This window comes from Phyllopteryx taeniolatus, chromosome 1 (assembly GCF_024500385.1).
Source record: "Phyllopteryx taeniolatus isolate TA_2022b chromosome 1, UOR_Ptae_1.2, whole genome shotgun sequence".
NCBI lineage: Eukaryota > Metazoa > Chordata > Actinopteri > Syngnathiformes > Syngnathidae > Phyllopteryx > Phyllopteryx taeniolatus.
The window spans coordinates 17,450,211-17,472,146 of record NC_084502.1 but is presented as its reverse complement, the minus strand read 5'-3'; the positions used below and the strand labels follow the sequence as shown (position 1 = coordinate 17,472,146).

The 21,936-nt window shown below is 41.8% G+C and overlaps 1 protein-coding gene and 1 long non-coding RNA gene across 7 annotated transcripts in view; one reads left to right on the top strand and one right to left on the bottom strand.

Annotated features, from left to right (window-relative positions):
* LOC133479653 (nck-associated protein 5-like) overlaps nucleotides 1-16,297 on the bottom strand; it is a 103,623-nt gene extending 87,326 nt beyond the window's left edge. For 2 of the 6 annotated variants that reach the window (XM_061776969.1, XM_061776977.1), the window contains exons 1-2: nucleotides 16,113-16,297; nucleotides 10,565-10,661 (exon numbers count right to left, since the gene is read on the bottom strand). In XM_061776969.1, coding sequence (XP_061632953.1) covers nucleotides 10,565-10,661; nucleotides 16,113-16,231 — 216 coding nt within the window. In that variant the 5' untranslated portion in view covers nucleotides 16,232-16,297. Of the gene's footprint in view, nucleotides 1-412; nucleotides 532-10,564; nucleotides 10,662-16,112 lie in introns of those variants that run through there. The other 4 variants (XM_061776899.1, XM_061776906.1, XM_061776916.1 and 1 more) reach the window with 3 other exon arrangements.
* LOC133479714 (uncharacterized) lies at nucleotides 13,999-21,914 on the top strand. Its single transcript, XR_009789054.1, has 3 exons — nucleotides 13,999-14,832; nucleotides 18,782-18,854; nucleotides 18,940-21,914. It is a non-coding gene; the product is annotated as an uncharacterized LOC133479714 (long non-coding RNA).
* The last annotated feature ends 22 nt before the right edge of the window (nucleotides 21,915-21,936 follow it).

Genomic DNA, 21,936 nt, shown 5'->3' with positions numbered 1-21,936 from the left:
CAATGTTAGTCACAGTCCAAACTTCAGGTCAACACGTACAGATGGCAGCCGGGTTCCATGATACATGCAGCCTTGTCGAGATATGGAACAAGTCAGAATGTAGTGCATAATTAGCTGCATCACAGCTTGTCTGCAAGTGACCTAAATATGGTACAGAGATATGGTTCATTTTGCACACAGTGCACAACGGAAATCAAATAGCTTTAAGTAGAAATACACGCACACAAACACACACACACACACACACATCTTAATCCTCTAACCCACAGCGGTTCATTTCTGGCTGAACGTACGGTAGGTGGTTGTAAATTTGCCCTGACCGCAGGGCAACCTGATTATCGGCCAGCTCCCCACAGTCTGACGACTGCCCCAGTTACCTCTTCCATGGACGGGATGGAGGGGTGACACTCACCGCCAGCCGCTCAAGCAGGGGAACGTTCCTGATCCTCGGGACGGCGTGGTCGGCAAACTGGCTCATCCTCGCTCATCCTCGTTCCCGTCTCCCAGTTGCCCGCTCCCTCTTCTTCCGCCTCATTCCACACTTCTGCCCCAGCTGAGTCTCAGCTGCTGTACGCCGCAGCATGTGCATGCGGGTTTTATGGTGTGTTCGTGTGTGTCCGTAATACTCTGTATGCATACAGTAAGTGTGTGTGCGAGTGTAAATGTGATGTAGCAGGGAGCCAACTGTCTTGTCTGAAATCTTGTCTGCCCTCGACTAGGCCGCATCAGCTCTTGTCAATATTTAATCATTCTTGTGAGTGTGATTTAAGTGTTTTCATGTTTCCAGTTCAGTGAGCGACTACATTGTGTGCGTGTCGAAGCATACACTATTCCATCATGTTGGACTGGATTTGCTTCTTGCAGCTCTGTGAATTGTGAAGACATTTAATGATCATGGCTGATACTCAGAAGATGCTCTTGGATGGTTTGGCAGGAAAACAACGGAAAAGTTGTGTGTGCATGGAACACATTGGGGCAGGGGGAAACTTAGCGCCCAGGGAGCAGTTAAGATGTCTTCATCAAGTTCTACAGTTCTACACAGCGGTCATCGAATCAGTCCTGTTTTCTTCCATCACAGTCTGGTTTGGTGCTGCTACAAAAAAGGACAAACTCCCACTGCAACGGACAATCAAAACTGCTGAAAGGATTGTCGGTACCCCCCTACCCACCATTGAGGACTTGCACGCTGCCAGAACTAAGACAAGGGCGTGCAAAATCCTCTCGGACCCTCCGCACCCCGGTCACCAGCTCTTCCAGCTCCTTCCCTCAGGTAGGCGCTGCCGATCAATGCAAACTAGAACTAGTAGACATTCCAATAGCTTCTTCCCTCTTGCGATCAACTTCTTAAACACCTAACCTACAATTCCATTACAACATGCTGGCAATTTTTTGACTTGAGTTCGTTGTCACATTTCTGTGGGGCCAATTATGTATTACTCGTGCACTCACTGTAGTTGTCTCGCCATGCTGCACTATTTGCATATACTGGCCACTCATGCCAGAGTAGCATCTGTTCCGTTTGCACACTGATTGAGGAGTATCTGTAACATTTGCACAACCAACATTGTCCCAGATTATCGCACTACTCGTCACTTTAAACGGCAACTCCTTGAAGTCTCAGCGCCCTTTGCACAATGGTCAATGCACCGGACTATTGCAATATTAGTCATTCGAACTGCTCTAAGTGCTCGAGGACTCTGCATCTTTTTGCACAATTGTCAAAAAAAATAAAATAAAAATGTACCAGATTACCAGATAACTAGCAACCCTTTACTGCTCAGTGACTGTTTTTTTTTTGTCAATGTCTTTCTGTCTCCAAAGTGTTCTGTAAATTGACTGTCTGTTGTCGTACTAGAGCGGCTCCAACTACCGGAGACAAATCCCTTGTGTGTTTTTGGACATACTTGGCAAATAAAGATGATTCTGATTCTGATTCTGATCAAGGACACCACAGCCATAGTTCCAGGAGGAGATGGAGGTGGATGGTTCAACTTCTCTAGCTGTCTGCCGACACTTGATGAAGCTGATGTTTCGTTTAATTTTGCCCACATTCTTCTGCTGGTCGACGACTTGAACTGAGATCCCCATGGTGGAAGGCAGTGAGCTGAACTATTTGGCCACAGCTACCCTTGACATTGTCTCAGAAGTATTTTGCTCTGCCTTATCTCCCCTGTGCTCTGGAGTACACTGCTTGATGTAGGTCCATTACAGGACACGTGACCTTTGAAATTAGACTTGCTCCAAACACTGTTCAAACAGCAATTATTTCATGATGATGTTTACGAAACATTCCTCTAAAAGGCAACCAAATTTGGCTTGTAAGCCAGTGGGAAAAAGATCCCGTAACAGCTGAATATATTCACCAAATCTAAATTTTTGTCTTTTGTTGATATTGCCTGCTATGCTCTAACAACCTGTTAGCAAATACAAGATTTGGGGAATACAGTCTCAAGAGAAAATACAAATTTGGATCAGCATCAAACTAAGTGTACACCTTCATAACGACGTGCATTCCTGAAAGGCGCTAATTGTTTTCAACTACGCAGGTTCCACCCATCTCATTTATAAAATAGAGAGATTGGTGTCTATAAAATAAATATTCAAGTTATTTATTTATTATTTTAATTATTTAATCATGCATGCTTTAGAGTAGCGTTTCTCGTCAGTGAGCAGGAATCATCACACTGATGATAGTGACCCTTTGACTATTTTGGGTGCAGATGTGATGCTTCATCTTTCAATTATTCAAAATAGTTCAAATAAAATACAATAAAATGATGACCTAAGGAAAGAAGAAATATCGATAGATAAGATAGATAGAAACATTACTGAATAATCATTCATCATCCATCAACTAAAGAGAAAGACTAGAAGTGAATGATTGAAAATACACACACACACACACACACACACACACACTACTCTCCAGGTTACCTCGGGTTTTAATCTGCACATCTAATCCTGTTAGCCACCTTCTGCCACTTTCAAATTTGAACCTGTGGTTGGAAGACATTACCCCATTTGCATACTGTAAACAAACACCACTTTCGTTTGAGACTTCCTGCCAGCAGGGTGAATGAGGTTAACACCCCAATGTAAGCACTGGGCGGATGTGACAAGAAGTTGGTATGAGCACAGAATTCCAACAAGCAAGATACAGCAGTTTCAAACCTGTGACTCTTGATTCCAAGCAAAAAAACAGAAAAAAAAAAGATAAGGAAGGTCACCAGAAAATCACCTGAAAATCACACTGATCCAGTTGCATGTTTGGATATGATATCATCAAGAAATGATGAAAATGATAAAAATGAAAATCAAAGACCTTTTGTCAGTGATGCCACATCAATCTCCTCTGAAATACGACATACAACAACAACTTGAGTGTGTGCTTTCTTATCTACCGACACACTGGTACTACTACAACGCCACTGCTTCCCTCATATAGTACTTCTCATAAGGCGTTTGTGCTACGGTGTTGTGACAAATTCTGCGACCCCCAAAAAAACATTCAGGGAATGTTTGCGTTCGGGGGCACTCTTGGTGCCAACTGTGATCTTCATTGTGATTGGAAGAGTTGATAACTCTACCCACTCGACCAATCAGTAGAGCACATTGAGAAACCTAGATGCCAGTGCAACCGCTAGGTAGACTGTTTTTAAAGAAATGATTTAACATTTTGAACATGTTTTGTTATTGTGGAACTTAAACAATGATGTGCTGTTGCACCCTACACAGATGAGCTTTTCGTAATGGTAATATTTCATATTTTAGCAATTATATAAATGTAAAAATACAGTCAATCCAATTCCGCCAATACTTTGAGATGTGCATTTCTTTTAAGAAAGGAAAAAAATATGTATTTTTTTCTGTTTTTGCCATTATTTTGCTCTTTTTTACCATCAAGTGACATCTCAATCTTTTTGTGGAAAGTCATATTTTAAAAAGTACTGTATCGATGGTTATTCTAACTGCCCGTAGAAAATATAAAATGCAAACGTTTGTGTATTGGTCGGTAAAGGGTTATTGTGCTCGACTAACTGGTCGAGAGGGAAGTTAAAGGGTTCACTGTAACTTGTTTTTTATTGAAATCAAAACAATACATGTAATGAGTACTTAACAGTGTAATAATGTTAATGTATTCTGTATATCAATGTATAGATTCTATCACACCCTTCATACAAATTTATACTGTTACTGACCTATGTATTTTTGACTTAATTGTGCCAATTCTTCTCCCTTAATTGCCCTGCCGGGATAAATGGTGTTTTATGAATAGGAATTCAAATTGGAATCTGAGTAACTGGCTCATCAACTTGTAGTGGACAAAGTCATTGGAAACAGACATTCAATTAGAGTGGGAAGTGTCTGATTCAAATTATTCTGCTTTCCAATTAATTTGTGGACATGTATTTACCTACACGCATTAAACACGGAAGATAACGGACGCTCATGTTAGGAACTTTTTACTGAGCATCATTAGTGAGGCGCAACACGCAACCTGTGACACAGGTCACAGATTTCAATGCCAGGCAGAGGAGTGGGTACACATGCCAAACCAGGTCAGTCAGAAAACTTGGCTGCAACCCGAAGCAAAATGTAGCGCTTGTAATCACCTGGAATCTCCACTGAAGTCACTGTGAAACAAATGTTATGTTCATGTGAAGCAGAGCTGGCTGTAATTGGTCCAATAAAAGCACAGGCGAGGGGCGACGGCCAATCTAGCAAGTTGGAAAAACATGTCTCACGTCAAAACGGGCACGACAGTTATTAAACCGATTTTACAAGCGAATGGGGAGGGTGGGAGGCGGGGGGGGGATTTCCCATAAAGTAAAATCCCATCTCAGAGAGCATGCTGGGTTCCCACAGCGACTGTCTACACATAAAGCTCGTCCAGGTATGCATGCTATTTCACCTGCTTACTGGCCGGCGTGAGTGACTTTTTCTCACCCAAGCTGGACAGGCAGCTCCACTCTGACAGGCTACTCTAGAATCAAGTGCAAGAACTCAACTCCTGAAGCTGTGTCAGGCCAGTAATGGGCAAAACACTGTCTGAGAATAACATTGTTTCTGAACCTCTCCTATATATTTTACTTTAATCCTCTCTGACAGTGCAAGAGCCAGTTGGCTCTCACCGAGCATTTCTACTGCAAACTCACTCGCCTTCTTCATTTTGTCTCTTGTCTATTTTTGCAGTGTCTTTAAAGGAAGAGGTGATGACTCACAATTTAATTAACTACTGTGGAACCTCGGTTTTCATGTCCTAGTTTGCCTATGTTTCGGTTTTCGATGATTTTTTTCTTTGTCTAAATTTTGTCCATTTTTTTGGTCAAATGTTTTCATCCCCCCCAAAAAATGGTTCCACAGACGGCAATGTGTATTCCACAATGTAAGCTTTTATTCACTATTTAAAGCAATAACCCTTCCAGTCTGCTCTGCAACACCAAGTCAACATCTGCCTAACAGATCCTGTCAAAAGTCAGACCTTCAAACAAAAGCATACAATTTCACCACACTTTCATGGGCCACATGGCAGCTTATTTAGCGGTTGCACTCAATAAACAGGTACAAAAAAATACAGGTAGTTGGGGTGCGACTGCTAAGTAAGCCACCAGAGGGTCAAATAAAGTGTGGTGAAACTCATATTATATTGGTGTGGGTTTTTTTGAAGGCCTGACTTTTAAAAGGATGCTACGCCGATGTTGCCCCAACTTGTCTGAGTGTTGCCGAGCAGACCAGGGGCTTGCTATTGCGTAGAGTTCCTAAGAAAGCTTGTATTGTGGAATACGCCTTGCTGTTTGTTGAACCCTTTTTACACAATACGACAGAAAGTTCCTAGTGCCAGCCATTCGATAAATATGGCCAGACACACTATGGAATTCAGGAAAGAACGCGGAAAAAGGTTCCCCTTTCTCCCCTCATAGTTGTTTTCATCATCAAGAAGCTTCAGTAGAGGTAAAAATGAAGTCAAAAGTCAAATTTATGCACTTCATTAGTCAGTTATATTTATTTCACACCGTTTTTATGTGCAAAGCTGTAGTTATTCTCGATAAAATGTATTTTTTTGTTAATATTTTTGGGTCTCTGGAAAAGATTTATTGGATTTACATTATTTCCTATGGGAACTACTGCTTTGGATTTTGTAGAATTCATTTTAGTCACTTTCTGGAACCGAGGTTCCACTCTAAGGCTTTAATTTAGTATGAATGAAACCAATGAGCGGCACGGTGGCCGACTGGTTAGAGCGTCAGCCTCACAGTGCTGAGGACCCGGGTTCAATCCCCGGCCCTGCCTGTGTGGAGTTTGCATGTTCTCCCCGTGCCTGTGTGGGTTTTCTCCGGGCACTCCGGTTTCCTCCCACATCCCAAAAACATGCATTAATTGCCCGTAGGTGTGACTGTGAGTGCGAATGGTTGTTTGTTTGTATGTGCCCTGCGATTGGCTGGCAACCAGTTCAGGGTGTACCCCGCCTCCTGCCCGATGACAGCTGGGATAGGCTCCAGCACGCCCCCGACCCTAGTGAGGAGAAGCGGCTCAGAAAATGGATGGATGGATGGATGAAACCAATGATGAGCTCTTTTTACTGTGAAACTTTTATCATTGCCGCCTTATATAAAAGCATGTGGGGCCAATAATCTTGGTAAAAGATAATGGTTTAGTAACTCTTATTATCAGTAATATGGAGTGCTCATGATTACAGTATTAACTTCATCCCATCCCCCCGCTTAGTGTTTTCAATTTAGCCTCTTGTTTTCTGTTATCTCCCAGCATGAGTGCATGGCTGTACACATCAGAGGCTAGCAAAGACAAAACAAGTGCAGATGACAACAGATTAAGCGAGGACATACTGCTTTTTGCCAACCTCAGGCTGATGACTTCACGTTTGGAGAGAATGCATTTGTCACTGCAACACTTGCGAGAGTGCAAAAGGCTCTTTTGGTGAGACATTTACAACAATGACAGTTTGGTCACTCAGAGGAGCGTATGACCTCTCATATAAGCCTAAATGTTGGCCATGTTCATTTTCCTATTTTCTTTTTTTTTTTTTACTAATTAATTATGGAAAATGTCAACAATGTCTTGTAATGTTAAATAAAAAAAAAAATAATAAAAAAAAAACTAAGATTGCAGCAGCTCCACATCAAAATGATTGGTTATTACGTTCTTGCTTGAACAAATTTACCATTTCATGAGATTTTTTTGAAACAGTTACATTGTGTTTGGGTAATCCAGCAAAATAACAAGCAAATAAACATCCATCGATCCATCCATTTTCTGAGCCGCTTATCCTCACAAGAGTCACGGGAGTGCTGGAGCCTATCCCAGCTATCTTCGGGCAGGAGGCGGGGTACACCCTTAACTGGTTGCCAGCCAATCGCTGGGCACATACAAACAAACAAACAAACAACCATCCGCACTCACATTCACACGTACGGGCAATTTAGAGTCTTCAATCAACCTACCACGCATGTTTTTGGGATGTGGGAGGAAACTGTAGTGCCCGGAGAAAACCCACGCAGGCATGGGGAGAACATGCAAACTCTACACAGGCGGGGGCGGGGATTGAACCCTGGTCCTCAGAACTGTGAGGCAGACACTCTAACCAGTCGTCCACCGTGCCGCCAGCAAATAAACAACGTCATGAAAACTAATTTCATCATAAACTGCATGTGTAAATTGCAAGGGGAAGAGGTACACAAAAAGTGGATATAGGAATTGATTGGATCTTTTTACCATTTGAATGATAATGGGATCGATCCCCTCCCCAACCCCAGAATACAGGCCATCTAATCCAAGCATTTGATGTCATTCTCCATGAACCAGAAACTTGCATATGGACAGATAAACAAACAAAAAAACTGAGCCGAGCTCTTCACTGTTTGAGTCACAATGGATGCAAATCTAATTAAGATGGATTCAAGGATGTGTGTGTGTGTGTTGGTGGGTGCTGCATCCAAACTTCATTTTAGAGGAATGCAGCAATGGGAAGATAACTAAACAACACATTTCGGATGATGGTGTTTTTTTCAAACTGCACCCAAAACCTTTTGACGAGTCAAAAAGATTCCCAAAACGCGTTTTGCTCCATAGGACTTTTGGCCAACTGAGTCAGTTACGGCCACGCTTGACCTCAGGCAACACTTTGTCAGTGACCTAGTTTAAATCTCACTGGCAGCCGCTCACCGTGCACATCCCCGCGTAAGCGTCTCCACCACAGGCGGAGACCCAGTGATAAAAATAAATAGTGCCGTGGAATCAACCCAGCAACACTGCTCTTATGTAATGCTGACAGTGCCCCAGTTACACACTGGGTCCTTCCTGAGCTGCACAACCTGATTCAGATCAGCCTAGTTCTTTTCAAAAGGAGGGAAGCAGCATGGTGAAACACAACAATAAAATGTAGATAGTGCTGACTCACAGTCCACTCCCTTCACACCTTCCACAAACACAAAGACTCAAATTCAATTGTGAATTTAGCCTAAAGCCTCGAGGAAGCTGATTGCTATGCATTCTACAAAAGGAAGGTGTTTTCCTTACTTACAAGACCCACACCAATACTCGTCCACGCGCAAACTGTATCTCAGGACCCTGAAATTTGACTTTTTGGAATGCTCCAGGTGCATGAAGCTCTTCCAAAACTCTGCTATCTATTTGCACACCTCCTCTCCTCCTTATGAAATCAATGTGTGTACTTCTTTTTCCTTTTGTGGGTTTCTTTTTTTTTGCTTTGTTAACTTCATATTCTAGTGTAGAATTTAAGACCCGATTCACTATCAGTTCATTAACATGTCCATTATTGGCTTTTCAAGGAATTAGTTTCTCCAGCCTCCTGTTTGGCTAAAACGGCCTCATAGTTAGTGGTTAATAGCCTGTCTTTGACATTATCTTTTTCACCTTGGATAGGGGGAAAATAGTTCTTAAAAAAAACTTGTCTTTATGTGCAATACCAAGGTGATTATCTTAGGCTGGACACTTCCATTGATGCCAAAATGATTTAAACAGTGATAGTAAATCTTTATATCCGCCACAGCTTTATCCAGATCCTCACCAAATTTTAATACACAAGGAATTATTTGTCCAATGGTTGTATTTTCTCAACTGCCTGAAAAAATAAGATCGTGTTAGACTGAGCATCAATCTATCTATCATCCATGCATCTGTCCATCAATACTGTATATTGTTCTGGAAACGCACTAAAGCGCACCAGCATACATGACTAAGTGTACAATTGGGAGCGTCTGGAACCACAAAAATGTATTATGAATATGACTTACTTTTATTTTCACACTGTATCAAGTCATTATGCACCCTGAATCTAGATGGTTGGCGTGAACTCATAGTTGAAAATGTGATTGCTTATTAACAAGGGAATAGGAAACAATAAATCTGGTGTTACAGTATGCTCCGCTGACACAACAACTCACAAATGGTGATTCATATTTCCTGTGCAGCAACAATGTACATGTGAGTGGGTGGTGGACGGGTGTGTATATGGCTTGGGGGTGTATATGTGACACAACACAGTGCAGGGCTACACTTGACATTTTAAAGAGGCACTTGTAAACGGATTCACCTTCAGGCAACCTCCGGGCACAGTAAGTTTCCACCTCTGATAACTGCCTGTCAATCACCCAGTCAGGACTCCGCTGTGTTTCACAAACCTAGGGCATGTGTGCACGGTGGCATACCATGTGAGGCTTTTAATGAGTGACTGACTAGGGGCAATAGTATATGTGACAAAACGTCCTGTCTTTGTGTCTGTGAACACTCCACCGCAGTATGTCAGCTCTCCTAATGTGAATCTTTCCTGGGAGGCGTTATAAAACCAGTGCTGTGACATGCTTTTGGTACATGGACCTCCTATTCCACCTCTTAATACCGCCACTATCACCTGGCAATTATATAAAAAAAAAACGCCTCATCTAGAGAAGTTTGGAATCAATCTTTAACTAATAACATGACAAAAAAAACATTACATTTATTTAATTTGTATTTAAAATATATCATACTCCCCAGAGATGCTTATTATCCAATGTATTAATTCAACAGTTTGTTCAACAGTTTTGCTAGTTGAACAATTTTGATCAGACAACCAATCACACAACAGAAAAATGCTGACCGTGTGAGAACGCATTTGAAATTGGATTGGTTAAAGAAACTGTCCCATTGCTAATCTACTTTAAATTATATGGGCCAGCACTGCTGATTCTGAAGGCCCTTAGATTGGCTTTGTTGCAACATAGAGGTTGACATATGGTTGGACAAACAAAATCTAACATTCACATTCACACACTTGAAGCAGTGCACCTAAGAGAAATGCTACAAATGAAGAGAACGGACAGTTGGGAATAAATAAATACAATTTCATGGAACAAATATTATAATTAGGTTGTAAATGTAGATCAGTGCTTCTCATACTGTTTAAGGCCAGCAGAGAAGGCCTTGCTGGCCATGACTCCTCACCCAGGAAGTGAAAAATATATATATTTGCATGAGGCCTGAGCATTGTCAACCTGTATGAACCTTAAACTGGTGTGACAAGAAGAGTGATTATAGATGTACTTACCAGTGGTCTGAGGGACAATCTCTTTAATTGCTTGTTGCGCTCCATATGTCTGCTCAATGTACCTCCATCCGCCTTTGTCTCACTCACCTGGGATGCTCTGTGGGGAGGGAAAGAGGGTCGGAGAGCGTATAAGCACCTCGTGTCCAGCAGCTTTTCACTCGTGTTGAAGTTTTCACCTTCTACACAAGATCAGAGTCCAATTTCCCTCCCTTTTTCCCGGCTTCACAAAGCTAGATCTTCCAGCCCCTTCCACCCACCCTGAGCCCTTTGTTTTTCTAGGCCTTTCCAAACAGCGCTGGGAACCAGTTCGACCTGGCTAAGGCCACAGCCGAAGACAAACACTTTACTTCATCCATACTACTCCTGTACAAAGGGACCCAGCCATGGTTGTGCAAAGAGGAGTCACCGCACTTCCTCACTGGCAAGGGAAGGGTGAAAGGTCAGCTGATGGATGCCCTGGGTTCAGACGCCTTAAAAATATGACTTCTCCTCTGCTTAGTAAAGGATAATATACCTGTTAATTAATTTGATCTGAGGATAATTAGAAACATTGAAAAAGGCTTCAGTTCAGGTCATTTATATGTCCGTGATTGGCATGTGCTGGGTCTATGCGCTGTGCGAGGTCGCCACTGCGTGAGTGCACTTGTCAAACATCCTCACACATCAACATGACACATACCGTTCAGCGCCACACCACCAAATCCAAAATGATCGACGTGAAGCCTCAGTACATCTGACCTACCATGGTGCGTTTTCAAACCCACTGCCCCATTTCTAAATGTCCACGGGCAGTTTAATCGAGAAAGAAGCAGCCTAATCAGTGAACAGGATGTGAAACGTGCAGCCTTTAAAGACTAACTACACAAGTGTCTTGCATCACGTGTAATTACAGTACATGTAAATGTAACAGAACAGCCTGCAGCTTCAGTAGATGTGGGGGGCGGCGGGTGGGGGTCGGGAGGGGGGTCCATAGGAAACTGAGATCAAAAGGTGTCAGCACTGGACCTGATTGGCACCGCTTTCATCAGCGCATTGAAAGTGACTAGGGAGGAGGTTGCGGACCGATCGGAAGTGATAAATAAACACATTCATGTGCCCGTGCAGATAAGGGAGCTGATAAAAAAAAATAATAATAATAATAATCATAATCCAACCTTTGTTGAACAAACCAAACAGTGATTAATGTTTGCTCTGCCAGCCTGCTGGAGTTTGAATGTGCAACAAGTTTAGATGCACAAAACCTAGATGAAATTATAGTTTTAATTTTAAAAAAAAGTTTTTTTAAATAAATAAACCATTCTCCTACTATGTAAAGGAAGAGTTTTGTAGTTATTTATTCAGGACTGCCCTCCCTCCCTCCTGATTTGCTGTGATTTACACCTAAAGCAATTACTGGTATGTTAAAGCGGTCTGGTGCTGACCTCCACAGAGTGACACGCGTCGACGCCTACAGCTAGCACAGCCCCCAGCCGGCCATCCAGCCAGTCTGTGGTGTGGAAAGAAGGCAATCAAAGGAGGCCAGGAGGACGCTGACATCTGGGAGTCTTTGTGCTGGAAGCCTAATTAGATACCAGGGTGATGGGCGCTAGTTTGTGTGTCTGTGTGTGTGTGTGCGTGTGTTAAAGGTCGGAAGAGGGGTCTCTTTCTTTTTTAACATCTGCTGCAGGAACAAGGGGGGAGCCCCAGACAGCTTCAACACAACGATGAGGATAATGTGAGGGGATAACAGCGTAATGAGAACACTTAGGCCCATTGAGAGCTTGCTTCTCTGAAACAGACCGTGAGCTTTGTGGATAAATGGTGCTGAATCTATGAATATGGATTGTCATGGCTCGGATACTGTTCTTTTGTAAGCTATTCATCTTCACGTTTTTTGTAAGCAACATTTTCTTATACAGTTGATTGTTGCGTGTTGCACCTTCTGTCACTGCCACAAAGGAGCATGTGATGTGAACATGATGATGCTTTGTATGTTTAAAAAAAATATCAAGTGGCTCACATCCACCAAAGACTTGTATGTTTGGATAGCTGTTTCCTTGGCAATGGCCTTCATCATCATTCAGAATACATGTTTAAATGGCCATCTGGGGGAAGCCAAAGTGGAAAGTGGGAGTTCCAGAGTTTTAAATTTTAGCACTCACATTTTTACATCACTGAAAAGTTCTCGGAGAGGAGGCCAAATAGTTGTTGATGGGGAAAAAAGACAGCTATGCCAGGAAATGAATCGTAAAGATATCAGACATTGATTGGTACAGCCCCTTCCGAACGGGATTCATTCGTTATGCCTCCCTTGTGCCTGTGGCAGTGGAAAGTCAGCCCAAGTATTCTGAATGCTTTATCCCACATCGTGAAACGTGAATGACTGCAACGATTATACATTGGATACATTTAATTCTCCTGCTACATGGGGGAAGTAGGAGGGGACCCGGAGATGGTGCATGGGGGTTAGGCTATTACTTTCCATTCATTGTGAGTGTGACACAGGGTTTAATGTGCAGAGAGAGGGATCCATCTGCAGCAGCACAGATGGTCTGCGCCGATCGGATGTTTCGGGTCCCTCTGCTGGCCGACCCGTCCGAGCCTCTGGGCCAGTTTGGAATTATGGGTGCCTCCAACAAAGCTTACAAAAGCTTGCTCTGAGGAGCTTTTAATTACTATTTCATTTGTTTTCTCTGTAGGTAACCGAAGTGTTACGATGGATGTTGGCTCTGTATTTTTGACAATAAGGCCTTTGAAGTACGCCTCCGCACAGAAGCAACTATAATTACATTTTGGAATGTATAAGGTGGGTGTGGAAAGTGAGCTTTCTTTGCGCATCATTATGTTAAGTGTTTCCAAAGGATTATGTTGATTATTAGTGTCGGGGTGTGTCAGAATATTGAAGACTAACACGTTAGCACACAGAAAGGTAATCAGAATGATTGCATTTGGAAAAGTAACACTGTACTTTGTAGTCAGAAGTGCAGCGACATTTCCGCAACTTTGAAACGACGAAACAAACACAGAGACAAAGGTGCGATAATATCCAAACAAGGAGATAAGGGTGTGGGACGGTAAATAAACCAGAAGATACAGTAGATCACACAAGCAGGCACAGTTAAGAAATTAACTAGGCCAGGCGACATGGGTGAGATCTGAAGCAGATTACATAGTTGGTATAATAAACAAAAAAGAAATGTGACATATTAACCTGAATGGGGGACACGGGTGAGAGAATAACCAAATAAGAAGACTCAACGCTCAAGGGAATGATAACCAAACTATGCAAGAACAGAAGAAGGCAAACAATTTGTGAGAAAAGTGAGTTCTCGCTCTTGAGCAGTGGTTCTTAACATTGTTGGAGGGACGGAACCCCGCAAGTTTCATACGGAGTGCACGGAACCCTTCCTAATTTGAAAAGACAAAACATGGTTTATTTCAAATTCAAAACAGGTATATATTTTATTGTCTGTGTAGATTCTCAGTCGTACAGGTCATGCACAAAATGAACCACGCATCAGTTGCACACAAAATCACTGTGTTAAAAGAACAAAACCAACAAAACATGAATTTCACACAAAAATAAAATAAAAAATTCAATTCAATGAAAATTTACTGTAAGTGAATGTGAATTTTGCTGTTGCCATTCCCCTTGGTAAGTGCCACTCGCATATCAGAGGACTGGACTATGTTGTTAAAATTATGTTCCTTTTCTTTATGTTATTTCTATAATCCTCGAAAAGGGTTCATTGGTAAGAGTAAGATTTTTGGGCTGTTTTTTTTTATTATTGGATGCGCTGTCTGACGGTACAGCAATGCTACTCAAGTCCACTGTATCGTTGAAATGTTCTTCAATAAAGATAGTTTAAAAAAGAACAAAGCATTTCCACGTTTGGAACGGCATGAACAACGCATTCAAAATGCAGTTTAAAAATGCTTTTACGGATAAAGCACGCACGTACACGCGGTGTGTGTTGAGTCCTCAGCGACTGCCTCACCGAAGCCGGTTTAAGAACCACTGCTCTACAGTGACAGCTTAGAAAAGATACATGCATGTGTTGAACTATTGTGAGACTATTACAAAATTATTTGACCTGTTCACCTTTGAATCACCAGCAGGAACACTAATCTACGGAGCCCCAGACATGACATGTTAAAAAAAAATACTAATAATAATACTTCGTGCGCACAAACTACTTCCTTGTGCGCACGCTGTAACTACGCGCACTTTTACGGACTTGTTACAAACGACGCAGCCGAAACTGCAAGACACATGCGATTGCTTAAGGGTAAGTTTATGTTCTTATGTTCTAGTCAATATCTTATTATTCTACATTTGGGAAGTTATTTGATTGGGTCTATGTTTGCTACTTTGTTACAGCGAGTAGAAGACTACTCTTTGTGTGTTTGTCGGAACTGCAACTCTGCCTCGACTTTCAACTTCGAAAGAGGGTGCGCTTGATTTCCTTACCCTCCTGTCCAGTATGGACTTCGTGCACACCCTGTAACTATTTCGTGAGCACAAACAACTACTTCTTACGTACAGAATAACCATTTCGTGCGCACAAAGTGGTAGTTCATGCGCACAAAGTAGTACTTCGTACGCACGAAATAGTTCATTATAGTAGTTTGTGCACACAAAGTAGTTGTTCATGCGCACGATGTAGTAGTTCGTGCGCACAAAATAGTCACCCCCTATGTCCTGTCTGGGGCTCCGTACTAATCAGTGGGCTTCTTCATCAAAACAAAAAGCTTAGCTTTTCAACTCTGTCTGGATTACATCACCAATCTCTCAATATTTGGTCATGCCCAAAGCTCCTCTCAGATGAGTGACTGAACCAGTTCTCTCTGCAAAAAAATCCTAAAAGACAAGATCATCTGCATACAAGAACACGTTAAGTCGTGTTCAGTCAGCAGGATACAGATTAAGTTGAGGCTTTGAAAGTGGAAGGAGGTGCGAGGGAGCAACTGAAACTCAGCATGCTCCAGCCATGCAACACAACTATACCCAACTCTCCCATGATCCTGCTTCAGGTACAAAGATATACTGCCAAGGCCCAGGGGGGAAGGACTGGAGAATTTTCCCTGCAGCTACCAAAATACACAAATTCTTGTTGGCATGAGGGCATCAAGAAGGCGGGCAATGAAAAACTGAACTTGCACATTCTATCAAATGGCTGTTGATAGCTGGACAAATAACAGCAAAGCATGCCCCTCTCAGGATACGTCGGGAGCTTTGGTCTGAGTTGGCAAATATGACTTCAAACAATCAAGGCCATACCACAGAGAATGTGAAGCGTTGAGCACAGAAATCAGCATAAAACTAGTGAGCTGCACACAAGACTAGAAAGGGATTAAACTCATCTAAATGAATCCGGTGGTCATTAATTATTTCAATTGTTGAATGAAATAAGATTGGATGTTAAAGCCAACCATTATTTGTCAATACAGCGCATTCATTCAAACTTGAACCAAAAGGATGTTTACATTACACAATACAGTTACAAACCATCATATATATTTCTATTCTCAAAAATTCAGAAGGGCAACTAGCAGAATACAAACTTACTCGGTGCCGGCAGGGCGGTTGGAAGCCGGCATCTCTACAGCTCCCTTACTCTCAGACGTGTTTGAGTTCGGAAGACAGAGTGATGAGGTGGAATTTCCTTTGAAGGCAGCTGAAAACATGCTGCTGCAAATTCTCCAGGAAGTGTCGCAGGGCTGTGGGCCTGTGGGGTTGTCTGCAGCAACACTCAGTAAGACTTGTAAATACACACAGGGAGGCGGGCTGGGGCGGGGGGGACAAGAGTGAGGAGAAGTTCCACATGACATCATCAGCAGCTGTTGACAACTGTTTATTAACTCAAGCGTGGTAGAGGTACACCGCAGACTGACAGATATAGTATACCGCTGTGTATATTTGCCAACATGGGCTTTTTTTGTCAACAAACACACAAAAGCATAACTACGCATGGAATTCCTTAACTGGAGGACAATATGTTTTTCTTTGTGATATGAGCTTTCCTTTTGGGGAGTGCCATATGTTTACACAGTCTGGGAGCTGCTGAGCTGTTTTCCTGACTCACATGGCCGCTGCTGCTGCATTCCTCAAGTGTGTTGGCTTGGCAGTCTAAGCATGTCTGTCCTGCATTGCCTTCTCATTTAAATGGACGCACATGACTCCAAGGTTTACTGCCAAGTAGATCTCTTCACGCCGGCTGGGAGCCACTGGAGCTTTACTTTGCATTGGCTTCTCTGCAGGGCCCTGCATTCCTCTTTGCCATCCACCCTTCACGGCCACAAAGATATGCAATGAATTTCGTCCCAGAAGTTATATTTAGTGTCTTTTAACTTCTCTGAGGATGCACATTAACTTGAAATCAAATTGCATGTTTGTTAGTTGATGCTGGATGACAGAAGTCTCGGTCTCAGCTGCCCACTGCCGCAGCAAACAAACGGTCCACTTGAGCCCGTCTTTGGCACATTCCTCTCAGTCATCAACACAATCGCTCTGACCGTGATTCCATTTTGTTGTTGCATTCTTTCCCGTGAAGCTCACTGCATTGTAACAATATTAAGTCAGACAATGACACTAGGGAAGATACAATGATATGAGACTTTGCTGCAGTCAAAAGTTCCTTTTTTCAGCAAAAAAAAATATAAATCATAACATGCATAATTTCTGAGCTTAGCCAATGCAAGCAAACAATTATGAGCTATTATTGGCATTCAATTCCAACTAAATGTCAGGAGCTAATCATATAATAAATGTTGTATGACATTAACTGGAACATAGTCAAATACTGTAGGAGACAAACAACAACATTGACCGTAACCTTTCCAGGTCAGATTTACTGCTAACTTGTTCTTTTTAATAACATTGTTTTCTGATGTGGTTTCAAGATTTTTATTTTTTTACATAACTACATTGTTGACTGAGAGCAGAAACATTCAATTTGTGCCATAAATAATGTGACTATGTTTAAGCTGTCTTTTGTGAAACCTCTAAGCACATGCGCGGGCTCATCTGGTCAAGAAACACAAATCCATTCTCCATCTTAAATCACAAGCTGCCCACTGCGTCTCTAACCTCTCACACTTGCAACCTGACGTTAAGAATCAGAAACAATTCATCGTTTTGGCTTCGGGGAACTTCCCTTTTGCACGAATATGGCCACAGTTTGGCCAGTTTGATGCTTGAGGTCGCATTGCTAATCAGACTTCCATGTGTAAACTGACCCATGGCAAATAAAGGAAAAGTTCAAACACTTGCAGGTTTGAGAAAAATGAAGGTCAATGATTAAGCAAAGCTATTTAGTTGCTGTTGCGTTTTTTTGAAGCACTGAGTGATAAGCTTGCTTCATTTAGTTGCTGTTGTGTTTGACAACAGGCCTGCTAGTAAGGGGGCCCCATTTGCAAAATACTTGAATCCAGAGGTGTACTTTCAGTGTCTACAGGGGGTTCCAGTTATGTCGTTGATATGGACCAATATGATCCGCCTCGCTGAGGCCCCGTACTATCCACCATGCAGCAAAAGATAGTAAGGGGTCATTGATGGTATAGTGGTAGTCGCCTATCTTCGATGCAAGCAGTTTGGGTTCAGTCTCCTCTCAGTGACCTTGTGAATGTGAGAGTGAATGGTTGTCTTTATTTACATGTGCACTGCGAATGATTGGCGACCACTCCAGGGTGTAGTCTACCTTTAGCCCAAAGTCGGCAGGGATAGGTTTCAGCTCCTTGTGACCCTCTACATGCTATGGTATGGTATAGTATGGTATGGTATGGTATTGGATGGGATGGATGGATGCCACTGCCCTTAACCCAGAACCCAAGATAATAAAATATCTATAAAAATAATGGCCATGTGTAGATCTGCCCGCTGAAAGGCAGAATTTTGTGCTGATGTCAGCCACTTTCAAAGAGGAGACCAAACTGAGATTTACAGTAGTTGCAGCAAGCGGAAAGAGAGCTCTTTGCAGTCTGACATATATTATTGCAATAATTCAAGGATGCCGTTTTGGTGTTTTATCTGCATGTGAAAAGACTTTTATATCTTTTTTTTTTTTTTTTTTTTTTTAACAGAGGCTTTTTAAGTGTGAAATTAGGCTGGGCATCCTGCCAGATCTTTACTGCAAGTCGCCTTTATTTAATGGAGTTATGGTGAATGACTTCCTGACATGGACCTATTAGTGTGAATGGTATTCTAAAACCTTCATCTGCTTTCTTCTGCTCCCCCAGATGTAAGATAGGATGAGAGTCACACAGGCCTTGTGTATCCACCCCATCTTTGGATGAGACATCAGCAAATCTTGTGAGACTTCAGTTCAGTTATCACCAAATTGATTAACTTCACAACTGTTTTTCATATGTAAATCCTTTTTGTGTTGCCACCACAGCAGGGTACCACTGAATGGCAGAGAGCAAAAACAACTAGAAAAAAAACAACAAATGCAACTTAAGTGGGACGGCAGTACAGGACACGTGTCCGTCCTGGCTCCTCACTGCAACATGGCCGTCATAATAGTAAGAGAGCAATGGAATCTACACAGCAAAGTGAGCTGCTTTTAGTTTTTATGTGGAACAACTCACCCCAAGCAGTCAGCTCCCACTTTAAGATTGAATTTAAAGTTTCTATAACACTTTTCTAGTCAGGCTGTACAGGCACAGTTAATTAAGGATCTTTGATGGCAACAGTTTGACCCTAGAATGGATTGTTACAATCTATTTGCAATAGATTGTTTTCCAAATTACACATTCAACTGGAGTAACAAAGAAAAAGGCATCCCTGACTGATGGCTGAGAAGATCATGACCTTTAATTAGCAAAGTCGCTGCCAAATTGACATGTACTGTGGGGGAGTTGCTTGTTTTGTTTATGAAAACGATTGTACTATTTGGTATTCAAAATCAAGTGTTATGGACAATTTTAACATTTAATTTTGGATTTGAGTCACTGATGTTGTAGTGGTGCACTCGCCTGACTTTGGTGTGGGCAGCATGGGTTCAGTTCCCACTCAGTGATGGTGTGAATGTGAGTGCAAATGGTTATCCCTGTCTATATGTTTCCTGCGACTGACTGCCGACCAGTTCAGGGTGTAGTCCGCCTTTCGCCCGAAGTCAGCTGGGATAGGCTCCAGCACCCTGTGACCCTAACCAGGATAAGCAGTGTTGACAATGGATGGATGGATGCAGTTTGGATTGGATTTTTTTGTGCAATTCACACTTGTGCATATATGACAAAATATAGCGGTGGTTATAGTAGCTTCCGCCATTCTGAGAAAGCGTTTGGCAACTTTTGAAAGCACATTACTTGTCCATTTTTTCATTAATCCAAAGTTGGATGCATACTGTCCAAAATGTCTGCAGAAGATGGTCTAATTGACTTATTATTATTATTTTTTTTTCTAATCTTCAGTCTGAAAAAAAATGTTTCAAGAGCTTTGATGAGTTATCTACAATACTTCGTGTGAGGTTTTACACTGCTTCACTTGGTGTTGTAAATCTAAAAACGTGAGCCGTACTGTCTGGCTTGGGGCGGCCCACATGTGAAGAAAAAAACACAACCAAGGAGGACTGAGGGAAGAGGTTTGGATTACGCACTGAGACATGAATGGAGACACAGATGTGATAAGTCACTGTGAATAACAATCTAATTAAATAATGGCTAATAAAGTAAATTAAAACTGAATGTGGAATGTACTGAAGAAAGTGCAAACGTTTGGCTAACTAAATGTTGCATGCATGCATTCTGTTTCTGTTACTAACTTGTTTCCCAGTCCACTACTGTCGACGCTCCTAACCCCCAAGATGCAGCCAACTGCAGTGATAACAGTAATTATTTTTATTATGAAAAGTACTAGTAATATTAGCAGGAGTACTGAGGATGTTAGCGACATAACATAGAATTGAATTTGTACTATATATATATATAATCTAAATGTGTTGTATGAATGATGGGTTGTATGTACCAACAGACAGATAACCTTGGTCATTAAGTGACTTTCAAACTTAGAAGTCATCCCAAAGTGAAATAAATGAGAGCGGCTCTTTCAAAAGGAGAGGAGTCGAGCCACCAAAGAGCATGTGGACAAGCCCTAGGTCCATTGCTCCAGTGTGGGTGACTTAACCATAAGCATCTTCAGATCTTACTGTTTAACACGTTGATGCCCAGGGACTGTGACTTTGGAGCCAGCCAGCTGGGGAGGAGCCTAGTGATCACTCACTCCACAGATGGAAGTGATAGCTTCTGAGCATGTCTGTTAATTATAGTGCCATCCTCTTTTGAAAACTGCAAACAAAAATTTGAACCATTTTTGACAGCTATAAAAACACCCTAAATGTGATTCTTTTACCTAGAAATGTGATGACTTATCCTACATAGACCAATGGTGTTGTCAATGTACAGTTGACCCATGGCAACTAAAATGGATTTTAGATTTACCAGTGTCTTAATTCAAAGAAAATGGGAGTAATGTTGGAAATCTTAAAACTGGACATGCCATTGATGCCTGTGTTTTTTATGGGACATTGATAACAGTGATCAAGAAGGAGCTTGAAACAATCCCGACAACTGTCTACGTTTCTATGACATTTACATAGGTTACCACAGAAACATGCTCCTATTGGTCTTAAAAAGTCATGGCGGAATCTCGAAACATCCATCCATCCATTTTCTGTACCGCTTATCCTCAGTGAAGAGTAAAACAGAATTTGAATGGCTGTTATTTTTTCCATGGCTTAGGTAAAATGGGACATTGAAATGTTTTGATAGATGTTTTTATTCAAAAAAGGAATGTAAAACATAAAATGCACTTCCCCTTTTCTTTAAAACATTAAGGATTAGTTTTATGGCAGACAGGCTGTTGATACACTTTGACAAGATCTGTAGTTTACAATTTAGGAGCGTGATGCAATAAACTGTAAAGTGTGCATGTATACTTGCACACATGCATACACACACGCGTATTTCTGCTTGTGTATTGGCTTTTGTTTTGGTGTTCAGAGAAGAACCACCTTAATTTTCATTCAGCAACTATTATCACACTAGTGTGAAGATAGCGCCATCCTGTGGAAAACTAATTTAACACAAGACAGTGTAAGGCACTTGAGTCCACTACTGTACTGTGCAGTAGAGTACTCTATTCTGTTAACCTGGCCGCCACCTTCTCGGTGCAGACATTTAGGGTTACCAAAAAAAAATAATAATAAATAAATCTAAAAACCAGAACACAGCAGTGCAGGGACATCAGCAGCTATATGGTTAAAACATTGTCAAAAGTCTGTTATAAACTTTTGAGTAAATCTCAATTTCTCCATACATATAAATAAATGTAGAGTATAATACTGGCGTTCTTAAAATATTGGGATAACTGGGCCCCCAACTGTTTTGGAATA